General features: G+C 36.4%; 4 protein-coding genes across 4 annotated transcripts; 2 read left to right on the top strand and 2 right to left on the bottom strand.

Annotated features, from left to right (window-relative positions):
- Positions 1-1,925: 1,925 nt before the first annotated feature.
- On the top strand, positions 1,926-5,308 carry TRIADDRAFT_55827 (uncharacterized protein; the record flags this gene model as incomplete). The annotated part of the gene is made up of 9 exons (XM_002112079.1): positions 1,926-2,088; positions 3,092-3,288; positions 3,904-3,930; positions 4,035-4,107; positions 4,225-4,295; positions 4,392-4,461; positions 4,807-4,855; positions 4,965-5,037; positions 5,195-5,308. The coding sequence occupies 9 exons, from the start codon at positions 1,926-1,928 to the stop codon at positions 5,306-5,308; spliced, it is 837 nt and encodes a 278-aa protein (XP_002112115.1).
- A 3,920-nt stretch (positions 5,309-9,228) lies between these two features.
- TRIADDRAFT_24155 (uncharacterized protein) lies at positions 9,229-13,519 on the top strand (the record flags this gene model as incomplete). Its single annotated transcript, XM_002112078.1, has 12 exons — positions 9,229-9,333; positions 11,169-11,333; positions 11,536-11,688; positions 11,848-11,888; positions 12,036-12,168; positions 12,272-12,405; positions 12,518-12,625; positions 12,751-12,908; positions 12,945-12,957; positions 13,055-13,077; positions 13,174-13,262; positions 13,358-13,519. Coding segments are annotated over 12 exons (1,284 nt in total), but the record flags the coding sequence as incomplete, so codon positions are not given.
- A 2,491-nt stretch (positions 13,520-16,010) lies between these two features.
- Positions 16,011-17,012, bottom strand: TRIADDRAFT_55825 (uncharacterized protein; the record flags this gene model as incomplete). Its single annotated transcript, XM_002111578.1, has 2 exons — positions 16,011-16,141; positions 16,796-17,012. 2 exons carry the CDS (start codon positions 17,010-17,012, stop codon positions 16,011-16,013), a joined length of 348 nt encoding a protein of 115 aa, XP_002111614.1.
- A 2,466-nt stretch (positions 17,013-19,478) lies between these two features.
- Positions 19,479-21,084, bottom strand: TRIADDRAFT_24572 (uncharacterized protein; the record flags this gene model as incomplete). The annotated part of the gene is made up of 2 exons (XM_002111577.1): positions 19,479-19,712; positions 20,671-21,084. 2 exons carry the CDS (start codon positions 21,082-21,084, stop codon positions 19,479-19,481), a joined length of 648 nt encoding a protein of 215 aa, XP_002111613.1.
- Positions 21,085-22,408: the final 1,324 nt, after the last annotated feature.

The raw sequence follows: 22,408 nt of genomic DNA, 5'->3' as shown, positions 1-22,408 counted from the left end.
AGCAAAGTTATGCATTAAGGCCGCTATATGAGGAGGAATGCAAACAGAGTGACTGTCCCTAATGATGATGACAGGACTGTCTATGTTATAAAGCACATAGCAGCCATGCCAGTGATGCGACGTCAGCACGGCAATGATAATAGTCTAGCAGAGTACTGTAATAAGGCGAAGGTTGCTCACTTAGTGTGCTCATTCCTTCAAGCGAATGTAGAAGAAACATGCATCGTGGCCGTTTCTACAACAGGTCGTACTTCTAGGTTTAACTAGTCCATATCCAAAGCGAATAAAACACTACCAAGTGAAAGAACTATCGATGACCAGCAACACCTAAAATGGACAACTACTCTTCTCACCGGTCATCATCCTATTCTAGCAGAGTACTGTAATAAGGCGAAGGTTGCTCACTCAGTGTGCTCATTCCTTCAAGGGAATGTAGGAGAAACATGCATCGTGGCTGTTTCTACAACAGGTCGTGCTTCTAGGTTCAACTAGTCCATATTTCAAGCGGATAAAACATTACCAAGTGAAAGAACTATCGATCACCAGCAACACCTAAAATGGACGACTACTCTTCTCAGCAGTAATATGATAGATACTACTGGTATCACTTGCCGAATTCACCATTTCCAAGTCAACATTGTTTCCACACTGGATTCAAGGTGGATTTATGCATGTATGGACTTCAAGCTCAAAGAATTTCTATTTTGTTGGATATCGTAGGTAAAACCAAGGCAATAGAAGAACAAGTAGACTGCAGTTTACCTAATTTTTGACGATATTGTTGGATTGGTGTAGAATTGGCAATATCTTTTCGTCCCATGGCGAATCTTTCTTGCTGTGAATTTGTTGACAGGCAAGGTCGATGAAATGGATGAAGTGGTGCGGCGACAGGTGACAGGTGTTGATTTCAAGTGTAGCGGTTGGAATGACGCGCAGTGATAGCAGTACAGTACAGTACAGCGACGTACAGTACTGTAAGGTTCTCAAGGTATAAGCATTTGTATGGGTGATGTCTACAGTAGGTACAGTAGTTACAGTACTGTACACTGTACAGTACAGTACTGTAGGTGACAGTTGACTTTACTTACTAGGTGACATGTGTTGATTTCAAGTGTAGCACTGGAATGACGCGCAGTGATAGCAGTACAGTACAGTACAGTACACCCTAACCCACAGTGTACAGTATAGTACTGTACACCGTAAGCCGAAGAATACAGTACTTTGTATTGTAAAATAGTGCAGTACTGTACACTGTACACTGTAATCAACTATTAATAGGATTGCACTTTCAGTACAGTACAGTACTGTACTGTACAATTAAATGTGTACTGTACTGTACTGTACAGTACACCGTAACCCGAAGTGTACAAAGTACTGTACACTGTACACTGTAATCAACAATAGGATTGCACTTTCAGTACAGTACTGTACTGTACAGTATGTACTGTACACTGTACAATTAAATGTGTACATAGAGTACTGTATACTGTACTGTGCTGAAACACAGCCAGCACAGCCCACACGAGATGCACCTCGTAAGTTACAAGTGTAGTCAGCGACTTGTCTTCAATGCTCTGACCTGGTACAGTAGTCCAGGCCAGGACAGCACGACATACTGTAAACAAACCATTTTTACTGAGTCACGTTCGTCAAAAGCCTCAACCACAGTTCGTTTCACACAAGTGAGGTGAAGCAGCGATCCAATCCACCAGTCTACTTCCATGTCCGATGTGAGCAACAGTTCTCAACAGCTGCAGCCATTTTCGTCCATCTAGGAAAGTGTCGTTGATCCAATTCTGTCTATTCCTTTTCAATTCTTACTGCATCCATTTCTATTCAACAAAGTGCGGGTGCCAAATCAAAACAAAGAAGTTGTACAATTTTGAGCTGCAGTACAGTAATCTCCTTCAACGATATTATCATTCATGGAGAGCGTGAGTCATTTAGTCAGTAACGGCCAATCTGTCCTTTTGGTATGGAGTCAAGGTGGTCAACTGGATACATTGGCCAATTTTACTTCTTCACTACGAGAAAGAGTAGGTACTAATGGTACTGTAGCCGTGGAAAATATCAACCGACTATCTCAATGTACGTAAGTTACAAACCTATTGAATGATCAAGAGTCAATCAGCAATGAAAAAGTACTTTCCATTTGTCCATAGCTTGACGAGTGGAGATCTCCTTCCATGGTCAGTTTGACCATGAAGGCACTGCCTACACTACTAAAAGTCATCCAGTACAGCATCCAATAAGACAGTAGATTGCCGATGTTAACTTTGTATTCAATGTTGTGAATGGCTGGAAATCGCCAAGGTGTACAACATAGTATGACCAATATGGCGACTCTAATCAATCTCTAGTTGCATAGCTAATGCTAAGAGAGCATGACTTACGTAAGAGCTTGAGTCGATATTGTTGCCCTTTCGACCAATTGGACAGTATACTGTAGAAATTCAGCAAGACATGGTGATATCGTCTTGAAAATGTTCCAATTGGTTGTCAATGATGTACAAGTCTATTAACACTGTACAATTTCACTTGATCAGCATGATCGTTATGGAAAGAAATCTGCTTAAAATAAGGTCACAAATTTAAAGTACAGTACTTACAGGCAGGACTAGATTGATTGGGAAACGGATCAAAGTAATCTTGCTCGTTGAATCATCAATTATTCTGTATCGGTGAATTTGAGAATGTATAATTTGACGTATTGCAATGTTAATAATGATGATAATGAACTCTTAGTGGTGATTTTGTTAGAACGTTTTAGTAAAGTCTGTAAAAGAGCAATGAACTCAATTTATTCAAAGTATACGTGTGTAACCACAATCGTCGTAGGTTACATATTAAGTGAGTTTGCACTTTGATTACTGTGATGGTGTGCTTACTATACTAATATAGTAAGAATCGCCAATGGCACGGTTTTAGAGTGCCTAATCGACAGTAAACATGTTATAAACATACAACTATGGATTTCATATATTGTAGCAATGTCAATTACACAACATATCCGTTTCCATTGTGCCATATTAGCTAATTTAGCCCTCCTTGTGTAGTATTGAACACGTTTAATCTTCATTTTATCTTTCAGCTTCTTATGGATCATCAACGTTTGATGTCGCCCTTTCCAATGTTGTATCAAGTTACTGTTGCAAGCATACTTCGGAACAGTTAGCACAGATTCTAAAAATGTTAAAGCCAGATTGCAAATGTTTATTAAGAGATACCTCACCGTCTGACCAAATTAGAAGTGAATTAATTTTGGCAGGATTTACCAATATATCCATAGTAAGTAATGTTGAGATTATGCATTGCTTGGAATGACATGTACGTATTTCCAGAATAGATTCTGTATGATATAGCTATAATAATTTCTTTCAATCTTGAGATTTTTCAACATTTTGGGGGAGGGGAGATGAACAGAACGATTAATGATAATTGAAGTCTTCGAGCACAAATTTTCACGTTAGCCTAGTACAGTTCGAAATTTGAAATCATGCATTTTCCTATGTTATAAAAGTTATTTATCTACGAATAAGCACAAATTTTCACGTTAGCCTAGTACAGTTCGAAATTTGAAATCATGATTTTCCTATGTTATAAATGTTATTTATCTACGAATGGGTATAGTAAGTCTACAACTTTCTCCTTTACGTACGTTGGTATAATGCGTGCCACTTTCTATCCATTGTAAATGAGAAATCTATATACGAGTCTTTACTCGTATATGAGTGTGTCTTTTGTGTTACAACTTTTGAAGGAATTACAGTCTTGATTGAAAAAAAAATCCAACGTCATTTTCGTTCCAGGATGTTCTTAAAACCATTTTTAGTACTTTTAAAGTATATGGGTAGTAATATTGTCATAAAATTAATCTCTCGTTGTATACACTTTGCCTTCTAGGTAGCAGAAGACAATGCAACTGTAAAGGTATTTAATTCCCATTATATAAAATTGATCATGGCATGGATTTCGTCGCTCTACAGTACTTGTAAACTTAAATGTTGCCTAAAATTGTTTCGTGTTGTCCATAGGTAAATGCTCGCAAGCCCAATTTTGAAATTGGTTCTTCCGCTGCGCTACCATTTGCTAATAAAATCTCATTAGGTATCGTCCAGCATAATAATTCAATACTGATAGTATAAACGAAAATGTTTCAACTGGGGAACACCCATAAGGGTGGTTATGAAATAGATATCGTAATGGTGTCTTGTATTTCACTAGGTGGCAACTCGAAAATGGAGACTGCAAAAATGTGGACGTTGTCATCTCAAGATTTTGTGGATGATGATATTGTTAGCAGATATTGATATTATCAATTATTCTTACTATTTATTTACGCGTATAGTGAGCTTTAATTTTAACTATTTTTTATGACTGCAATTGGTTAGGATATTATCGATGAAAACACACTCATTGAGGAAGACGACTTTTTGAAGCCCGATCCGTCATCGTTGAGAAGTACGTCTTTACGAGTACATAGTTTATTATTAGCGTTTGCGTGTTACTTAAGAAATTAAATTAGTAATAATGCCAGTGATTACTATTTACGCTATTTGGGGGTTATATTACAAAGTTACTGTTTCCACGTAATCACTTCAATTACATCAGTTGTACAATAGGATTACGAAATGAGAGATTTTCGGTATTTTCCTAAACAGTTTATTCAAATAATCGTGTCTGTTTTATCATTGCTATTAGTATATTGTGATGAATTTATTTCATATGTTGAAACTTCCCATTATTGGTCTACAGTAACTTAATTATTTAGTGTCATAATTGCTATTTTCAATATCACAAAAACAGGTCAAGAATGCGATTCAGCTAAAAAAAAGCGAAAAGCCTGCAAAAATTGGTTTGTAGTGACAGGATGTGCTGTCAACTCTTAATACTTTATTAGCTTAAACTGCTATTGGATCGTCATTAGTAACATTAGCTGCATCTATGTATTCTACTTGTAATAGTTCATGTGGCTTAGCTGAAGAAATCGAAAGCGAAAAGAAGACCAATGGGAACCCCGTTTCTTCGTGCGGCAGTGTATGTTTTTAAATAGGAATATAACCTGATGACTGCAATTTGATATGATACTGTATACAGCAACCAATGCATTTTATTCATATTGATCTTATTACTATTATTACGAGCCGTAGCTTACAGTGGCTCCTCAAGCGTAATTCCTTATTCTATTCATTAGTGTTATTTAGGAGATGCCTTTCGATGCTCAAGCTGTCCCTACCTTGGAATGCCAGCATTCAAACCTGGTGAGAAAGTTGCATTACCGTCTCGATTGCTTCAGGCAGACGTATAATTGCATTTCAATGTACAAGTTGAGGTTTCAGTCATCATACTTGCGCCGCAGATAAAATCTTGATGCAAAAACTGTAACAAATTCTTGGCGATATAAGCAAAATTTACAGTCTATCTTAGCATGTCTATGAGCTCTGAAACTGTAGTCTCTAGAGCCAATTGGTAATTTTTAACTACTGTTCCAATTAGACCAGAATCCAATTTGTTCAATTCTTACGATTTACGAATTAGCATTAGTTGTATTATTTGTAAATGTGTAATTTTTGTTGACTGACATTTTAGCTAATGTGCGCCTGCGAACTTGTTATACAAATAATTTAATTTTGCTGTATCCTGGTCTATGAATCATGTATTTGAAATTTTATATTATCTAACAGATACCTATTGTTGATCAATCTTTATGATACTATTTGTATTCTTGCGATCACTGTTATTATAGCAAGAAAATGATAATGCATGCAATCATCATTGAAAGACTTACGTATGATTGCTTTAAGCAACTTCTGACGTAAGCGTTAGTACTTTACGTTTCCAATCTACGCGTATAAATGCATTATACATCATGTTAACTCTTACGTTGTGCATAATTATTCAACTAGTAGAACGTAAACAATATAAACCCATGCTGATGGATTGGTCAATTACAAGTGTAAAGATTCTTTTCATTAGCCAATTGTATGTTGGATTGGACTGATATTTTTGAACAATCTCTATATCAAATGATTCACTGTGCCACTTTATCCCGTATTTATAAATCATGACGGTTTATTAACTGACTCTGTGATTGTTATCATTCTATAATGAACTAATAAATGCATGCTAACTGATAGTTGTGAAACAGTATTGATCGATGGGTGGGTATACAAAATTTGCCAGATTAGTATGATGCTTACAAGGCAAAGAGAAGGTTGGATATGCAGTGTACTGGTGAATCTACACTGAGATAGGCTGATGGTTGATTTTCATTTACCGTTGAGTTAATCCATTAATAATGTCATCATTACTTGGAATGATGGAATAATTACGAGGGGGTGGATGAGTACAGTACAGTGCTTTACTCGAATACGGACCACTAGTAATGTAATGGTGTTTGAAAAGCTTGGGCTAGCTGAATTGTCAATCATTTCAGCGACTTGAGCAGAATGCTTACGGATAACTTTGACACGCTTGTCCATCAAGATGGTTATTTTAACACTGATGGATTGGAGAAGAATGCGGTACTTGTTAGATCTTCTTTCTATAGATATTTGTTTACTTAGTTATGAATTGAGCGCTATCTTGTTGTGTTTTTTTCATTCCGTATTGACACTTCTTCAATGATGATTGTTATGAGTCTACAGTCTGTGTACTTCGTTGTGACTACTTTGGATGCACTTAGTAATAAGCGAAAGATGGTTTGGATTGATAATTAGAATAATAATTAGAATAAATTGATATTTGTTATAATTATTCTAACTGACGAATGTCCCCGTGTTGCTTTGACCCCAGAGTCCCTCATTATAATAATAATAATAATAATAATAATCAAGGTCTTCAAGGTCTGATGTGGTCCACCAACAACTGGCCGGCACAGTACAGTACAGTACACTATAAAGTAGCATACTGTACTGTACTGTACTGTACGTACTGTAGGTCAGAATTAGTGCCTTGATACTGTATGGGATGGTGGCGTCGTGGTTGCAGTCCCATAGTGTACGGACGGTACGGACTGAATGAAATGCAGCAGTTTCACTGTTCGGGAGATTGACACCACTCACTTACATCATTGTGTTGAACCCTGTGAACTGGGATCGGTAATGCCTGGCAAGGTCCGCTGGGTCATGCCATGTCGGTGTCAATGCCACGTCGTAGTGACTCGACTTGTACAGTACACTGCACTGTAAAGTACAGTACTGTACTGTAGACTGCAGACTGGACTCGGGCCGTGCTACAGGCTACATGACGGAGAAGTTCAAGACCCCCCCCCCCCCTATGGGTCAAACAACATGGTACGTATCGCAGTCGATTCCACCGAGTCTTCAACACACCACCGTACTACTTCAATCGATACGAAAGGCGACGACAAAACCATCACGCCACCGAGAAAAACCACCTCAGGTGTCTCTAGACCACGATTGTCGAGCGCAAGCGTACGATCGTGTAGCACTGTAGCGTACCATCGTGTACCGTACCCTTGAAGCCTACCGTACAGTACACGAACGATACAGTTCAACGTCCAATGATGATGACTCGACGATCCGTGCCGGACCAAAACAACTTTTCAAGCCATTGATGATGAATTAATCTGTTCAACTTTTTATCATCGTGGACTAGATAAAATCTTCTTTTACGCAATTAACTAATTTGAGCTGACTATTACAACAACTCACCAGACTTATTACAACGTCAGGGTAGTCTAGGAAAATTATTAACCAAGTTGGATCATCGATCGATTTGCTTCTTTGGGGGGAAACCCTTGGATTGCTGCTGGTGTATCAATACAATCCAAATCGATTGCCTTGACATTGATGACAATTAATGAGGTAAATGTTTTGGATTTTTTCAACTCTTCCCATCCTAATAGTAATGTTATGATGACGAAAGACAAACCACTTGCAAGTGGTCATCATAGACTTGCACTTTTTGCTTCATTTCACCATAAGATCGATTGTAGTTGGATGAGCATGATGAAAAATAGCATATTGTACAGTACTTGACGGTTTTCAACCTTTTTCTCCATTTCCTTATTAGCCTTTATTCTGCATTTTCAAGAAATGTGGACGACTGTATTTGTTATTGGTGTCGCCAACATCTTCCTCCTTCATAGTTTGAATAGTACAATAGGATATTCATATACTGTAGGCAATAATAATATTATTCTATTTCCAACCCTATTATTGTACTCGACTTCAATTAATGTACTGTAGAATGAATATCGCGCTCTATTTCTTCATCCATGTACTACAATCGAAGAATTGTAAAATGATCAATCAATCAGGTCCAAATTGCAAATAATTAGCTTACATGTGCATTGCACCAAAGACTCACTTTGTCATTCTATTGCTTATCATTATGATGATTTAGATTTCCAATTTTCTGCCAGTCGACTGTCAAAGAAATACTGCGATACCCGCAACAACGAATTGATTTGTTCTTCTACAGTCTACATTGTATCATTTTGCCTACTACAACGTCGATAATCGATGTGTTGATTTCTTCACCAAAACGCTTCTATTCTATCTACGCCAATAGTCGATCATGCCGTCTTTAGGAGTGGAAAGTATCCCAGTACCTACCTTACGTACCTATTCTATATTTAGCCTTGGATTATTCCTAGCATCGGTATATTATGCTCGTGAAGTATCTCATTCCCGCTTTTTGCATGAATCGACAAGCTTTGATGGCCTCAACAAATCCAATCTCGATTGTTTTCACCCAAAGCCTGAACAGACATTGATGCTTTCATGGACACAAACTGCTTCGGTCATGCTGGAAGAGCTGTGGTGTGTTTGGGTTAGTCTCTCTACTTGTCATACAAACAGTTGTTTAAAATTGCATAACATTGCAAAGTAGATTACTTTCTTCTTGATTAACTCATGGACTGTATGTACACTGTACAGTAGTGATAGAGGTAAAAGAACCTCGATGATTGTTCATCACAACGTTTACCGTGATTATCAAATGTTATTGTTCCAAATTCTCTATTCCTACACTACCTCTAAGTAATGAAGTACTTGCTGCATACGTAGTGACAATGATTAGAGGATATCATCTGATCATTTCCAGAAATGTGTTGTTCAAAAATTGCAGTACTAGTTGTTTATAACTACGATCATCATTTTATTTTGATTGTAATGACTTAATATCGTAGTGTGTATAGCAATTCCTATTCAGGATAATCAACGATATTCATGGTTCCTTTTTTTAATTAATTTACTTTTCAAAACAAATCAGGTGGTAGTCAATATGGCGTACTGTACACTATTCCTAGTAGCTCGATTGGTGCAAAAAGTGGTTTTTGGCGAACTTCGTGTTAGCGAACAACAGGTAAAAATACTCACTGAAGAATTTAGCATTGAATACTGCTAAAATGGTTAGCTTTCATGATCAACTGATTGCTACAACAGTTTGACATAGATATTAATTGACGTTCTTCTTGCCTTGCCTCGATCATGGTTCATAATTATAATATTGTCACTCTTGTGTCTTTCTATTAAAAGTAGTTGTTGTGTTGATTTTTATCTAATATCACCAGCAAGACTATCTTATTCCTGAACGTACTTTAGGCTTAATTACAAATAGTATTGTCCACACTAATATTAGAAATACTGGTACATTAGATTGATTTCCAATTAAAGTGCTGATGTAAAGAAAATGTTTACCCGGATGTTCATACTTTGGGCACATACCGATGATTGCAAAAAAGGGAATTAGAGCATAGTACTATACCGCAGTTAGGCGGAGACGATTACCATATAGAGTATATTTATGTTGCCTACTCAAGTACCGTATGGTTACACCAGTTATGTTTTTGTATCAGAGCGATAGCAGCGTAGATGGGCAAATTTATTATTTTTTTCTCTCATTTTCTGATCCTTATCTTGGTTATGTGAATGTGTCTATCACTTCTTCTCTTTTTTAAAATCATGTTTTGCTTTATTAGAGTCATATACTACGACTTTATTTGTCCTAATTTCATCGGTTGAAGGCATTTCATGATTTGCATGTGCTAAATACGTATACCCAAGGTTGACATCTGTAGTTAAATTCTATCACTGTCAGAGGAGGAAACTTTGACAGTGGTTCATAAAACATTAAAAGCCATCGATTGTAATACCCTTCCATAAATTAAATAGCCTCCCTTTAAGAAAAAATCGTTTCAAAACTTTTGAAACGGAAGTTAATTTCCCCATCGGTATCGTCGTAACATTACTATTTCTGTAGTTCCGCATCTAGCTGCGATTAGTTCTACCGCACAGTCATGTCATTGAAAGCGATCCTGGTAGAGCATATTTCTTTTCTACGAGTTTTTTACTGTATTATATCAAGTGGAATAAAACGAGGGATATTTTTAGGCTATCAAGAAGTTGAAGCTACTCTGTAGTCTATAAAAGTATTGAAATACGCTTCCATGCCTATTCTCTGATTCCACCAGATGACGTATGATTCGAACTTGCAAAGTCTGCTTTTATTCCGTGATGTTAATTTAGATTCACACTATTGCTTTATCGTAATAGCCGTATAACATACGGATTCTCCTCATTATTTTCGGATATTATGCCCTAGAACTAAATAGCCGTGCAATTATGATTGTATAGCTCGTTATAATAGAAACGATAGGCATTATTATTTTATTATTGATGGCAATGTTGACATCCCTAGCTACGTATAATATCAGTACTTGTAAAAGATCAATCAATCATTTACTGGTACGGAATTTTATACAAGATGCAGTCTCTTCGCGGAAAGAGTAAATAATCATTCATTAATATATTCTTATTAATTATATTTTACTGCCACTAAACTTTCCGCACAATGAAATTTTACTGACGCACTTGTTCATCACTAGTCTATACTGTACTGCTGTAGTACACTATGTTCAACAACGTTAATATAGATAGTACAAGGAGCATAATGAAGGATAGCGATTGCTCTAGTCAATGAAATAATCAACTGTTCCCTCCTTCGATTAGAATTATTTCAGTTTTATTGCGTCTTTGTGCATAGCATAAAATTGGAGGCCTAATGCAAATTTCCGTGCAGTGTGCCTGTGAGAAATGATTTTTTTAGGATTGATCTTGATGTCAATTTCTACTAGTGCTATTGAAAGTTAGACATTTGCGTTTGCTTGCTAAAATTACTTTATCATTGTCTTTTTACAGCACTTGAAGGACAAATTTTGGAATTTTGTCTTTTATAAGTTTATCTTCATATTTGGAGTTTTAAATGTACAGAAACTAAGCGAAGTAGGAATGTGGTGTGCTTGGTTTTCCTTGGTGGGATTTTTACACTTTTTTACGCAATTATGCCGTGATCGTTTTGATTATGTGAGTACTTCCTCCTGATTACTAGAGCAATTGTTTTACTTAATGCTATAAGAGCTACTTCATTACAAACACTAAAATGTATGCAAGTCGCTATATACTGTACGTTTAGCATAGGACCTACTTATCGGAAATGATTTATAGAAAATAAAGTACACTAATTCTAAAGCAGAAACTCTAGCAATATTCCTTCTATACTTTTTAGTTAACTTTTTCTGCTACATTCAATACTGGCACACATGGACGTGTTTTATTATTATTGCTGGGTATCTTGGGTTCATGCTTTACTTTAATGGGTATATCCTATCATGTTGGGTTAGAAGTCGGATTAAATACCTTTGCCTTTATGATCGTTGAGGTAAGTGATTTATATTTTCTTAATTCTGTCTTTTATAGTGTTGTTGGTTGAAATTATTTTTTAGATATTATAATAGCCAAAAACAATATACTGTAATTGCCATATATCGGTTATCGGCTATGCTAACTGTGATCGTTTGATATTTTCTCATTCCAATAGTGTTTTCTGTTGGCCTTAAATGCGTTGAATTGTCTTATAAGGTACTATAAAAATAGTTATGAAATAGTGTTAACAATCTTTGGTGGTTTAATAACAGACGGATGGATTAATTTTCTATAGTGTATCGACTGAGAAATAGTGTAGTTATTCATGAATAGATAATATTTTGTTTTCAATTAACATCAAAGATATGGCATTCACCTGTGGGATATTGGTCATGAAGGTGTTTGGGAGAATCGTGGCACTTATTTATATTATACCGAACTAGTCATTGAATTGGCTGCAATTTTTATTGATTTTTTCCATCATCTTCACATGTTGGTAGGTAGAAAATCTCTTAGTTTGGTACACAAATGCAGTTACAGTTTATGGAGTTTGTAAATAAGAAATAAACACGTGGCTTGTTTGTACCCTTTCCCAATAGATTTGGACTAATTTCTTCCTAAGCATTGCAAGTTTGATTATATGCATGCAGATGCGTTTTCTATTTTACGAGTTTCGACGACGGGTGGCTAAACACCAAAACTATGTACGGGTTATGACGAATATGGAAGCAAAGTACGGCCCCAATATTTCTATGATTTCACTGTGCACTTTGGAATATTGCTATTAAGAATGTCATTATTACTAGATTACGTGTTATGTATCTAATCATAAATATTTACTCTAGGTTTTCAATGGCAACACCTGAAGAATTGAAAGAGCATCAAAAGTGTGCAATATGTTGGGAAAAGCTGGAAAGTGCTAGAAAATTGCCGTGTACACACTTGTTCCACAGGTATTAATGCTGCATTCCAAGATACAGCTTGTACGAATAGTGCTAGATATCCGTATGATTTTTTGATCATACTTGATTAAGCAATTGAAGGACCCATAATGATTGTGTGTATTATTTTTGTCTAGTTCTTGTTTGCAGTCATGGTTAGAACAAGATACAACATGTCCGACATGTCGACTTTCGTTGGCAGATATATGTCCGGATACTCAACATGTTGACAGCAGGTATCAGGAAGGTCCTTACTCTATGCATGGTCAAGCAGCGGGGGCAGATGGAAATTTAGGTCGACTATCAACTGATTCGGATCGGCATCCTGCAGTAGTTAATGCACGGTTAGTCTATTTGGATTTCGTTGAATTCTTAAAATGGAAAGTGTAAGGCATACAATTTGCTTGAACTAATCTTCTTTTCCTTTATAAATATTAATAGGAATCATTATTTTCATTTCGATGGTACGTGTATTGAGACAGCTGAATGATTTTGCTAGCCATTTTAGATCTGTCTTTAATTTATTGACTAAATATTGTGTGGCACTATTTCTTGTATAGGGTCACGAATCGCTAGTTGGATGCCTAGCTTCTCTGTTGAAGTTACTAGCAATCGCGAAATGATGATGCCACACCAAACCGAAGCCATGGTATTATTATTTTTGATAGATCCTCCATTACCGCACAATAGAAGGCGTTGTATGTCCATGCAGTATTAACATGCTTTTCTTGTATTTTATTTTAGGCAATGCAAATACATTCCATGTTTCCCAATTTTTCCTTAAACGCCATTACAGCTGATTTAAACCTCACCCGTTCCATAGAAATAACTACTGATAACATATTAGAAGGTCGCTTAAATGTTGCGGAGGTAATTGCCAATCAGAAATGTGTAGCTACCCTGTAAAAAGTACTTGATATCATACTAAATATGTTTATTGCTTTGATTTCAAACCATAACGGGTTATAGACTGCTGACAATCCTACTGCAACGGCATCGGACGAAAATAGTGCTGCAGTTGGTGGACCGTCACTACCTCAAAGTAATGATACCACTTTATCAGATAGTGGCGATAGTGCCAATAAGATAGAAGCAAACCGAACACCTTGTTCAACAAACTTTAGCCAAGCAAGTAGTGACCCAAAACCAACTCCTGAAGTCACTGAGTGCCACAATAAGGAATTGAAAGAATCCAATGACGACAGTAAAGTACAAATTGATCTCAATAACCACAAATCGCCGGAGGAACGTCAGTCATTGTTGTTCAGAAGGAAAAGAGAAATTTTAGATAATGCACGAAGGTAACTATTACATGATTAGATATTGCTCCATTTTTGAACTATAATAGCCTTGTTCAATATTAATCATGCAATTAAACACAATTTTTGTAGGAAATACTTAGAAAGGCGGAGTACAGAATATTAAATGTTGCCAGTCTGAAATTGAACAATTGATGAAAGTGCAATTATTTTTAAATTATAACTGGATTTTCTTTGTACAATATTTTAACGATATAAGTTGATTTTAGTTTTGGAAATATGATAATAATAATCAATTGGAGCGATTCTGCTCATAAGCGTCAATGTATACTGAAAGAAGCATTGCAATGTACAGAATTTATAATTTGGCATTATCATTAATTAAGGTGTAAATATTGGATAGATTGACTATTTGTCAGATTTATTTCACCAAAAATATGAATCTCTTTAACGGTGTAATTGTCAAGGAACGAAATTTTGCCCTTAAGACCTACGCTACCCAAGATAAGATATAAGATACAGCATGTTAGTTTTTATGATGCAAATAGGCTTCCTTCCATTCAGCTTGTAATGCTAAACCTGAACATCACACTGCAAAGCCTCTGATTAAGCTTTTATTTTAGCAAACGCAGGTGATAAATAAACAAATGTAACTGAACACCTTTAAAACCTTTCGGAAATTGGACTTATTTTCAAGGTTCTGTCACTGCGAGTTACAAATATGATAATAATAGTACTAGATGTCGTTTACAGTACCGTATGATTATTTTCTGATATTGAGTCTATACCGAAGTGCAGCTAATCACATAGCAATATTTAATTGGTTCAACTACGAAATCGTAATTTTCATTGACCTAACGAGTTTAGCATTGACTAAAGAGTCCTCTCGACAGTAAGTGATGGATGATGATATCATGATGCATGTTGACATAACATGGTACAGCAGTGATCTTTTGGTCGCTTATAAGTGAAAAAATGTTTCTTTACGTTGTACCGTTGAAATTACTTGAATGAATATCCATTCCAATCAATGTTACTTTCCTAGTTGTTACTTTAGGTCGGCAAATTCTTGATAGGTGACTTTACGATGTAATGTTGGTAGGGAGAATATATTAAAAGTCCTTGTTCAATCTCATATTGTCTATATTTGACAGTCGACAATTCTGAAATAGGCCGAGTCTTTCCATCTTTAAAAAGTAGTAGTGAATTGAAAGAATTTTCTTATATGATTCATATGATTACTATAAATTGAAAGCTATCAACACGATATTGCTATCTGAGAGTCAAGTATAAAACACTGATTGATATTTCCATTAAAAGAATTTGCGTTCGTGCATGTTGGATAAAAACACATCTTAGGGTAGGCAAATCAATCATCTTGAAACTGATCCATCTTTTAACTGCTAACAATTGATCGAAATTTTAAGCTACTGCCATTTATAAATAAATTAGTACACATTTTATATGATGTACGTAAATTTGCTTTTTGGCTCTAGGAGAAATAGGCAGAATAGAAGAGGACTATAAGTTCACATAAACGGCCAATATGAGTGATCGTAGCGGCAAGCGTACGGTTCTACTATCGCTACTCGTTATAAGACTATTTACTACAGGCATGATTAATGGATAATGAATATTGAAACTATCTCACGTTATAGATATTGATCGTAAGATGTGATTTACTAATCTCATTTTGCTCACACAACTCTTGGGAGTAATAAATTACGTATAGCTATTCGCTAAAAGAAGAAAATGGCAATAAACTGTTGCCTTATTCGTATGCTGTCACAAGCTCTTGGAATAACGCAAAATATTGCAAGCATTCGTAGTCAAAGTATGGCACACAAACATGCTGCGTAGTAGTCTACTGTAATTCACTTTCTTCTTCAATTTCTTCAAAAGATAAGATACACTATCATTCATTTTTAAAGCAAGCAAACAAAGATACTATGGAATATTGATCATATTTCTTATAGTTTTATTTCTGTGTTATTAGAATGGGTAAGAATCCACACCATTGATTTGTGTGGAAACATAGTTACGTCAATAAAAATTGGTCGCATCCAAATTGTCATATTACTATCCTTTTCATATTGTAAATGTTACAAAATCAAGTCTTGAGTGACAAGGTTGACTGATTAACCGATAAAATTGATCACAATCAAATGGAGTAAGACGTTAGCAAACAAAAAATCACCAAAAGCACGTTCCGGTGAAATTCCTTTGAAGATTGGCCTGTTGAGAGGATTAACTTGCACTCGAAGACAGACTATAAGATTGGAAGAAGAAAAAGAAATTAGCATGTCAGCTAATCGATTAAAAAAGTACAACTCAATCCAAATGTGATAGAGTTAGAACAATTTCATAAATCATCATGTATACAATGTGCATCGACAACATTACTACAGTATATTTCTAGACTTTTTATTCTAGTATTATTTTGATTTCTTTCATCGCTATTTGTTTTAACTGTAGTATGTAGTCAGCGACAGTCGGTATCTACGTTGATTTCAGTCGATTTCCTTGCAGAATACTTTCTCAAGAGTGATGTAGACGATTCAGCTGGACTAATTTATCAGTCATATACTAAGTTAGGTTTTATTGTCAGTTGGATGTGAGGTAGGTCTATTTCAAGTGTTGTATTTGATTGGCCTAGTGCTGTTAAGGCTGCAATCGCTCGTTGGACCATGATACGGTAGTCGACATTTTATTGAAGTAAAAAAGGACAACAAAGTAATGTACCGTAGACGACTATTGTATGTAGCGTAGAAAGTCCAAAATAACTTTTGTTGAGAATCGGCCTTCAAGGGACGATCGCAAGTATTGAAATAGTTGTTGTTGTTTTTGACTACAAACATGGCCATCTTGCCTACAGTAAGGGCATAAGATGGTCTTTGAAAGATCAACAAATGGAGCAATTTACCTCCTAAGGTAAAGCTAGCCACAGTAGAGATGAATCCTGACAAGAACGCATTGAAGGGGAAAGTACCAACCAAGCAGCAATAGCCAAATTGAAAGATACCAGTTAATAGAATATAGAACAAGTAGCAATCGACTATTTTCAACTTGTTTGGAGTTTTAAGATTGTATTCCGTATACAAGGTGGATAAAATTTCGGATAGAGAAGCCTGTGAAGACATTTTTTTTCTTCTTCTTGCCTTGCTGGCTTTACTTCGGAACGCAGGAACGTCGTTGAGCAAGCGCTTCAAGTACGGGACCGTGCGTCACCCAATCCCGTACGGTACCGTCCTGGCGTACTGTGTTGGTTCGCTTGGATCCGGTACTGTACTGCTCCTGCGCACTGTATCCGGCTAGACCATGGTTGCATTCGATCCACAGTGGACACGTGTACGGTGGCGTACGATCGGTTGGAGTTGAGTAGCATTCAATTCATCAACGTCGTACAGTTATACTACAGTACAGTACATACTGCACACTAGTACAAGTACTCCCCCCCCCCCCATTCCTATATAAAGTTCACTACACTCTCACTAAAAGCATTTGAGAACGTTTCTGCCATAAACTTCCAGTAGTAGTCTATTAATCGACTCGGTACAAGTCCATCGTAAACAGCCAAGTAGCCATTCAGTGAATGGAGGATGTATATACTGTATAATAAATTGCCAAATTATATATCAGATTGTCGAGGAAGATCTCAATTTTCCCAATATTACTACTAAGTCAGTGGTAATAACCTTAGAAATAAGTTAGACGAGTTCAAAGCAGAAACTACATATATAAAGTTCAGTATACTCTCACGAAAAGTATTTGAGAACGTTTCTGCCATGGACTTTTAGTAGTAGTCCATTAATCGACTCGGTAGAAGTCCATCGTAAACAGCCAAGTAGCCATTCAGTGAATGGAGGATGTATATACTGTATAATAAATTGCCAAATTATATATCAGATTGTCGAGGAAGATCTCAATTTTCCCAATATTACTACTAAATGAATGGTAAATAACCTCAGAAATAAGTTAGACGAGTTCAAAGCAGAAGCTACATATATAAAGTTCAGTGTACTCTCACTAAAAGCATTTGAGAACGTTTCTGCCATGGACTTTTAGTAGTAGTCCATTAATCGACTCGGTAGAAGTCCATCGTAAACAGCCAAGTAGCCATTCAGTGAATGGAGGATGTATATACTGTATAATAAATTGCCAAATTATATATCAGATTGTCGAGGAAGATCTCAATTTTCCCAATATTACTACTAAGTCAGTGGTAATAACCTTAGAAATAAGTTAGACGAGTTCAAAGCAGAAACTACATATATAAAGTTCAGTATACTCTCACGAAAAGCATTTGAGAACGTTTCTGCCATGGACTTTTAGTAGTAGTCCATTAATCGACTCGGTAGAAGTCCATCGTAAACAGCCAAGTAGCCATTCAGTGAATGGAGGATGTATATATAATAAATTGCCGAATTATATATCAGATTATCGAGGAAGATCTCAATTTTCCCAATATTACTACTAAATCAGTGGTAATAACCTTAGAAATAAGTTAGACGAGTTCAAAGCAGAGACTACAGTGCGTACAGTACATTGTGCACTTCAATGTACAGCATAGGGTAAAGCTCGTCTTTTACCTCTGCTTAATGTGTTGACCTGAGTATCAATACTGTCGATCTATCGTGTGGAGATGAGACTACAGTAGTAATAAATTAAGGTTCCATTTCATATTTCATCATGGACTAGACATAAGATCAGAATAATTGTAAGTTTTACTCACTACTATACTTAATAAATTATTATGCAGTAGAAGTAGAGATGGAAAAACAATATAAAACGATCGTGTTTACAAATCTTATAGGCCAGTTTACGTAGGCAGTCAATAGATAGTCAGGAAAGATTGACTTAATTAAGCCATCTTGCCAAGAGCTCAAAGATCTACAAGATAACCCTTCATACTGTACAGCTAAATTGACAGTACCCAACTATTCCTATACAACTACAGCCTGAAATGATGCAAATATACGTTGTCAATTATCCATCGACATCAGTTAATTAATTCATGATCGATGTCACAATTCGCATTTTGCATCGATACGTGTATGAGTATATGTCGGCCAATGTATACAGAACAGTCATGAACTACTAGCAGAAGACCATGATACAGTACAATGCCGGTCTATATTACTATACGAACGGATTTATGCTGCAATTTGAATGAATGCAATTTAATCGTTGCATAAAATGCTAAAAGATTCATATTTCAAACAATTTTATAATTTGTTATTGTTATCATACGTCGTGTATGTACATTGTACAGAAACTTTCAATTTTTCAAGTTATCATAGCAAAGTATACCTATAAAACTCGAGCATATTTACATACGATACAGGCAGTATACTGTATATACAATATTGTTTGCAAATACTGTAGAATGAAGTAAAAAAATTGCAATAAGTTAAGGATTGTCATGGTGCTAGATGTACATCTATGAATATATATCACAATATACAATAAGAGTAGCATTTTACCAGTACCAAGGAAAGCTATCGAGGTAGCAAACCATATGATTCAATAAATGTTACGTCAGCGTATACACTTTGCAGCCAATAAAATAATCTCAATTACATTGACATTGGTTGGGAACGACAACTTCATGATACGTTATCGTCAGTATGTTTCCTCTTACGATGGCTTAAAATTGCTTCAGAAGTCGATAATTGATTCGATTTTCCAACCTGCCAACGCTCAAAGTCCTCAACATTTTGTCTTGTTGATTTAAATATTTTCCGCTCAATTTCATCCAGTTTCTCGGTGAGTTGATATGTATCTTGGTATTGAGCATTCTGTGAAGAATCCATTACTTTACGAAATCGAGAAATAAATGCCTGAAAAGAAATGAACAATTCCTTTATGATTAAGTATGAAGATATCGAAGACTATCTTGATTACAGTATTATTGTTAACATATCCACGCCTACTGAAGATTTCCAGATACTGCTGAAACTGAAACCAGGCATTAATAAAGGAGCTTGGCTTGATAGGATGTGTGTCTTAATTTATTTTACTTAAAAAGAATATATTTTCTTCAATAAGGATGACAGTTACACTTGTCTGCCATAATATATTTGTTACAACATAGCGTAAAGACAGCGTTATGCATTTTATTACTAGAGACTTTGAAAACTAATGAATTTGCTTTAGTTTGTATACTGTAGACGTGTACAGTAGCAAATCCCATCAGCTTTACTTGATTCAATTTACTATCTTCATTTGTTGACTGAAAAACAATATATTTTCTTCAATAAGAATGACAGTTGCACTTGTCTGCCATAATCTATTTGTTACAACATAGGATAAAGATAGCGTTATGCATTTTACTACTAGAGACTTTGGAAACTAATGAATTCGCGTTAGTTTGCATACTGTAGGCGTGTACAGCAGCAAACCCTATCTACTTTACTTGATTCAATTTACCATCTACCTAACACAGTCAGATCACAACTTTTTCTCGTTAAGAAGTCTCACACCATCGTCGCCTACTACAGTAATGTCTCTATTTCTACAGTATCACAATTGAATCATTATTGCAGCTGAATTCATGCCGACCTACTGTACTCTTGATCTCTAGCTGTACCGTATGTGTTACATAGCTTTAATGTTACATCGTCATTTCTGCATGAATTGAGTACACGATAACAGTAAGATCCATCCAGAATGCCTATTCTTGGCATGTCGTAGTGATAGTAAATTAATTAAGCATTTTATTACTTCACTCTATTCATTTATGCGCCTGTCAAACTCTACAGTGGGCGTAATGCGTCTACTTTATTTGATGAAATATACCTGTAATAGGCCTTCAGCAAGTGGACGAGATTCATCATGCTCAAAATTGAATAATTTTTCTCCTAATCGATAATAGGAAGGCCCCCATTTATGCAGATCGACGACATTTGCATCAGCAGCCAAAATTTGCAAATAAGAACTTCGATATACATTAGGATACTCGATGGACACTATTTTACGTTTTCTAGTGCATAACGCCTTGGCTAACCAATAGGGTAATTCCATTTTGGCGTCCTCTTGGATATCCTCCTTATTCGATCCAGGATCAATATATCCTAATCGATGTACAGTGGATTGAAAAGTACAAGTTACTTTCTCTTGGCAGACGATAATATCATCCAGATCGAAATAGTTGTCTTTCTTTAACGTTGAAAATAGCTGTGGAGTTGAAGGAGATGCCTCTGGATACGACATGTTGACTGTTTTGGCCAGTTGTCGCAGCTGTCTACGCTTGTATCAAGATTTCGATTGAAGTCGTTTGAGCGCCTTTTGGATTTGAAGCCAGTGTTTACCGTCCGGTCGAGTCTGTAATGTCTGTAGCATCCGTAAGCAGTGTTGAAAAGCGCTAGTGTAGACTAGTCGATTGACTCTCTTACCTGGTTATTTCAGCTGTACAGTCCCTCTAGAACTGTACACTACACTGTTGGCGTTTGCCGCTCTGGTGACGCAATTGCCACGTGACTTTTATTCGCTGTCCAATGTCCATACAGGAATCATTTCTTACGCTCCTGTTTCTAGCTTGCAGTACAGTACATTAGCTGATGGTTTTCGCGCATGGATACTATAGTGAAGACTCAAGCAGGGACTCGTGTACTGACTGTACTAGTAAAAGAGGAAAGAAAAGAGTAGAGTCAACAACCGTTGGCAGTTCCTTTTCTTTCTTCTTTTAGTACTGCAGCTGCAGTCCCTGACTCAAGTTCAACTGGCTACAGTACAGCACACTCTGTGCGTACAGTACTGCACTGTAGCTTCACTCAACGTACAGTACTGTACAATACCCTGTACTAAGGGTCTCTAGCGCACACACGTCACACGCTACATTCTAACATTACGTCATATACTGTACCGTACGTATCGATCTAAAAATGGATCGTTTGTCAGTGAATGCTTCGCATACAGTACAGTACAGTGTGACACTACGGACGAGTCAGTCTCACTACAGTACAGTACAATACTGTACAGTCGACAGTCTACCGTGCACAGTCTATAGTACTCTGAGTCAATTGCTAGGACAATCAATCGTTTTGTCAGTGAATGCTTCGCATACAGACATACAGTACAGTACATTGTGACGCTACGGACGAGTCAGTCTCACTACTGAGTACAATACTGTACAGTACTATACACAGTCTACAGTCGACAGTCTACCGTGCACAGTCTATAGTACTCTGAGTCAATGGCTAGGACAATTAATCGTTTTGTCAATGAATGCTTCGCATATAGTACAGTGTGACGCTAAGGACGAGTCAGCCTCACTACAGTACAATACTGCACAGTCTACAGTCGACAGTCTACCGTGCACAGTCTATAGTACTCTGAGTCAATGGCTAGGACAATCAATCGATGAACCCCGTTAGCAAGGCATAATAACGACTACTCTATGCTTAATACAATACTCGTGTTCCAATAGATTTCAACAGAGCAAAATATACCCATATTTAAGTCGGCAAGAAGTTGATGAAGTCGACTAATCAACACAAACGAAGAGGAAAGACTTCATCAATTCATTACTACTTGA

This window comes from Trichoplax adhaerens, genomic scaffold (genome assembly GCF_000150275.1).
Source record: "Trichoplax adhaerens TRIADscaffold_4 genomic scaffold, whole genome shotgun sequence".
In the NCBI taxonomy this organism is placed as follows: Eukaryota; Metazoa; Placozoa; class Uniplacotomia; order Trichoplacea; family Trichoplacidae; genus Trichoplax; species Trichoplax adhaerens.
The sequence above is the reverse complement of the archived record's forward strand: the minus strand, read 5'-3'. Positions and strand labels throughout refer to the sequence as shown.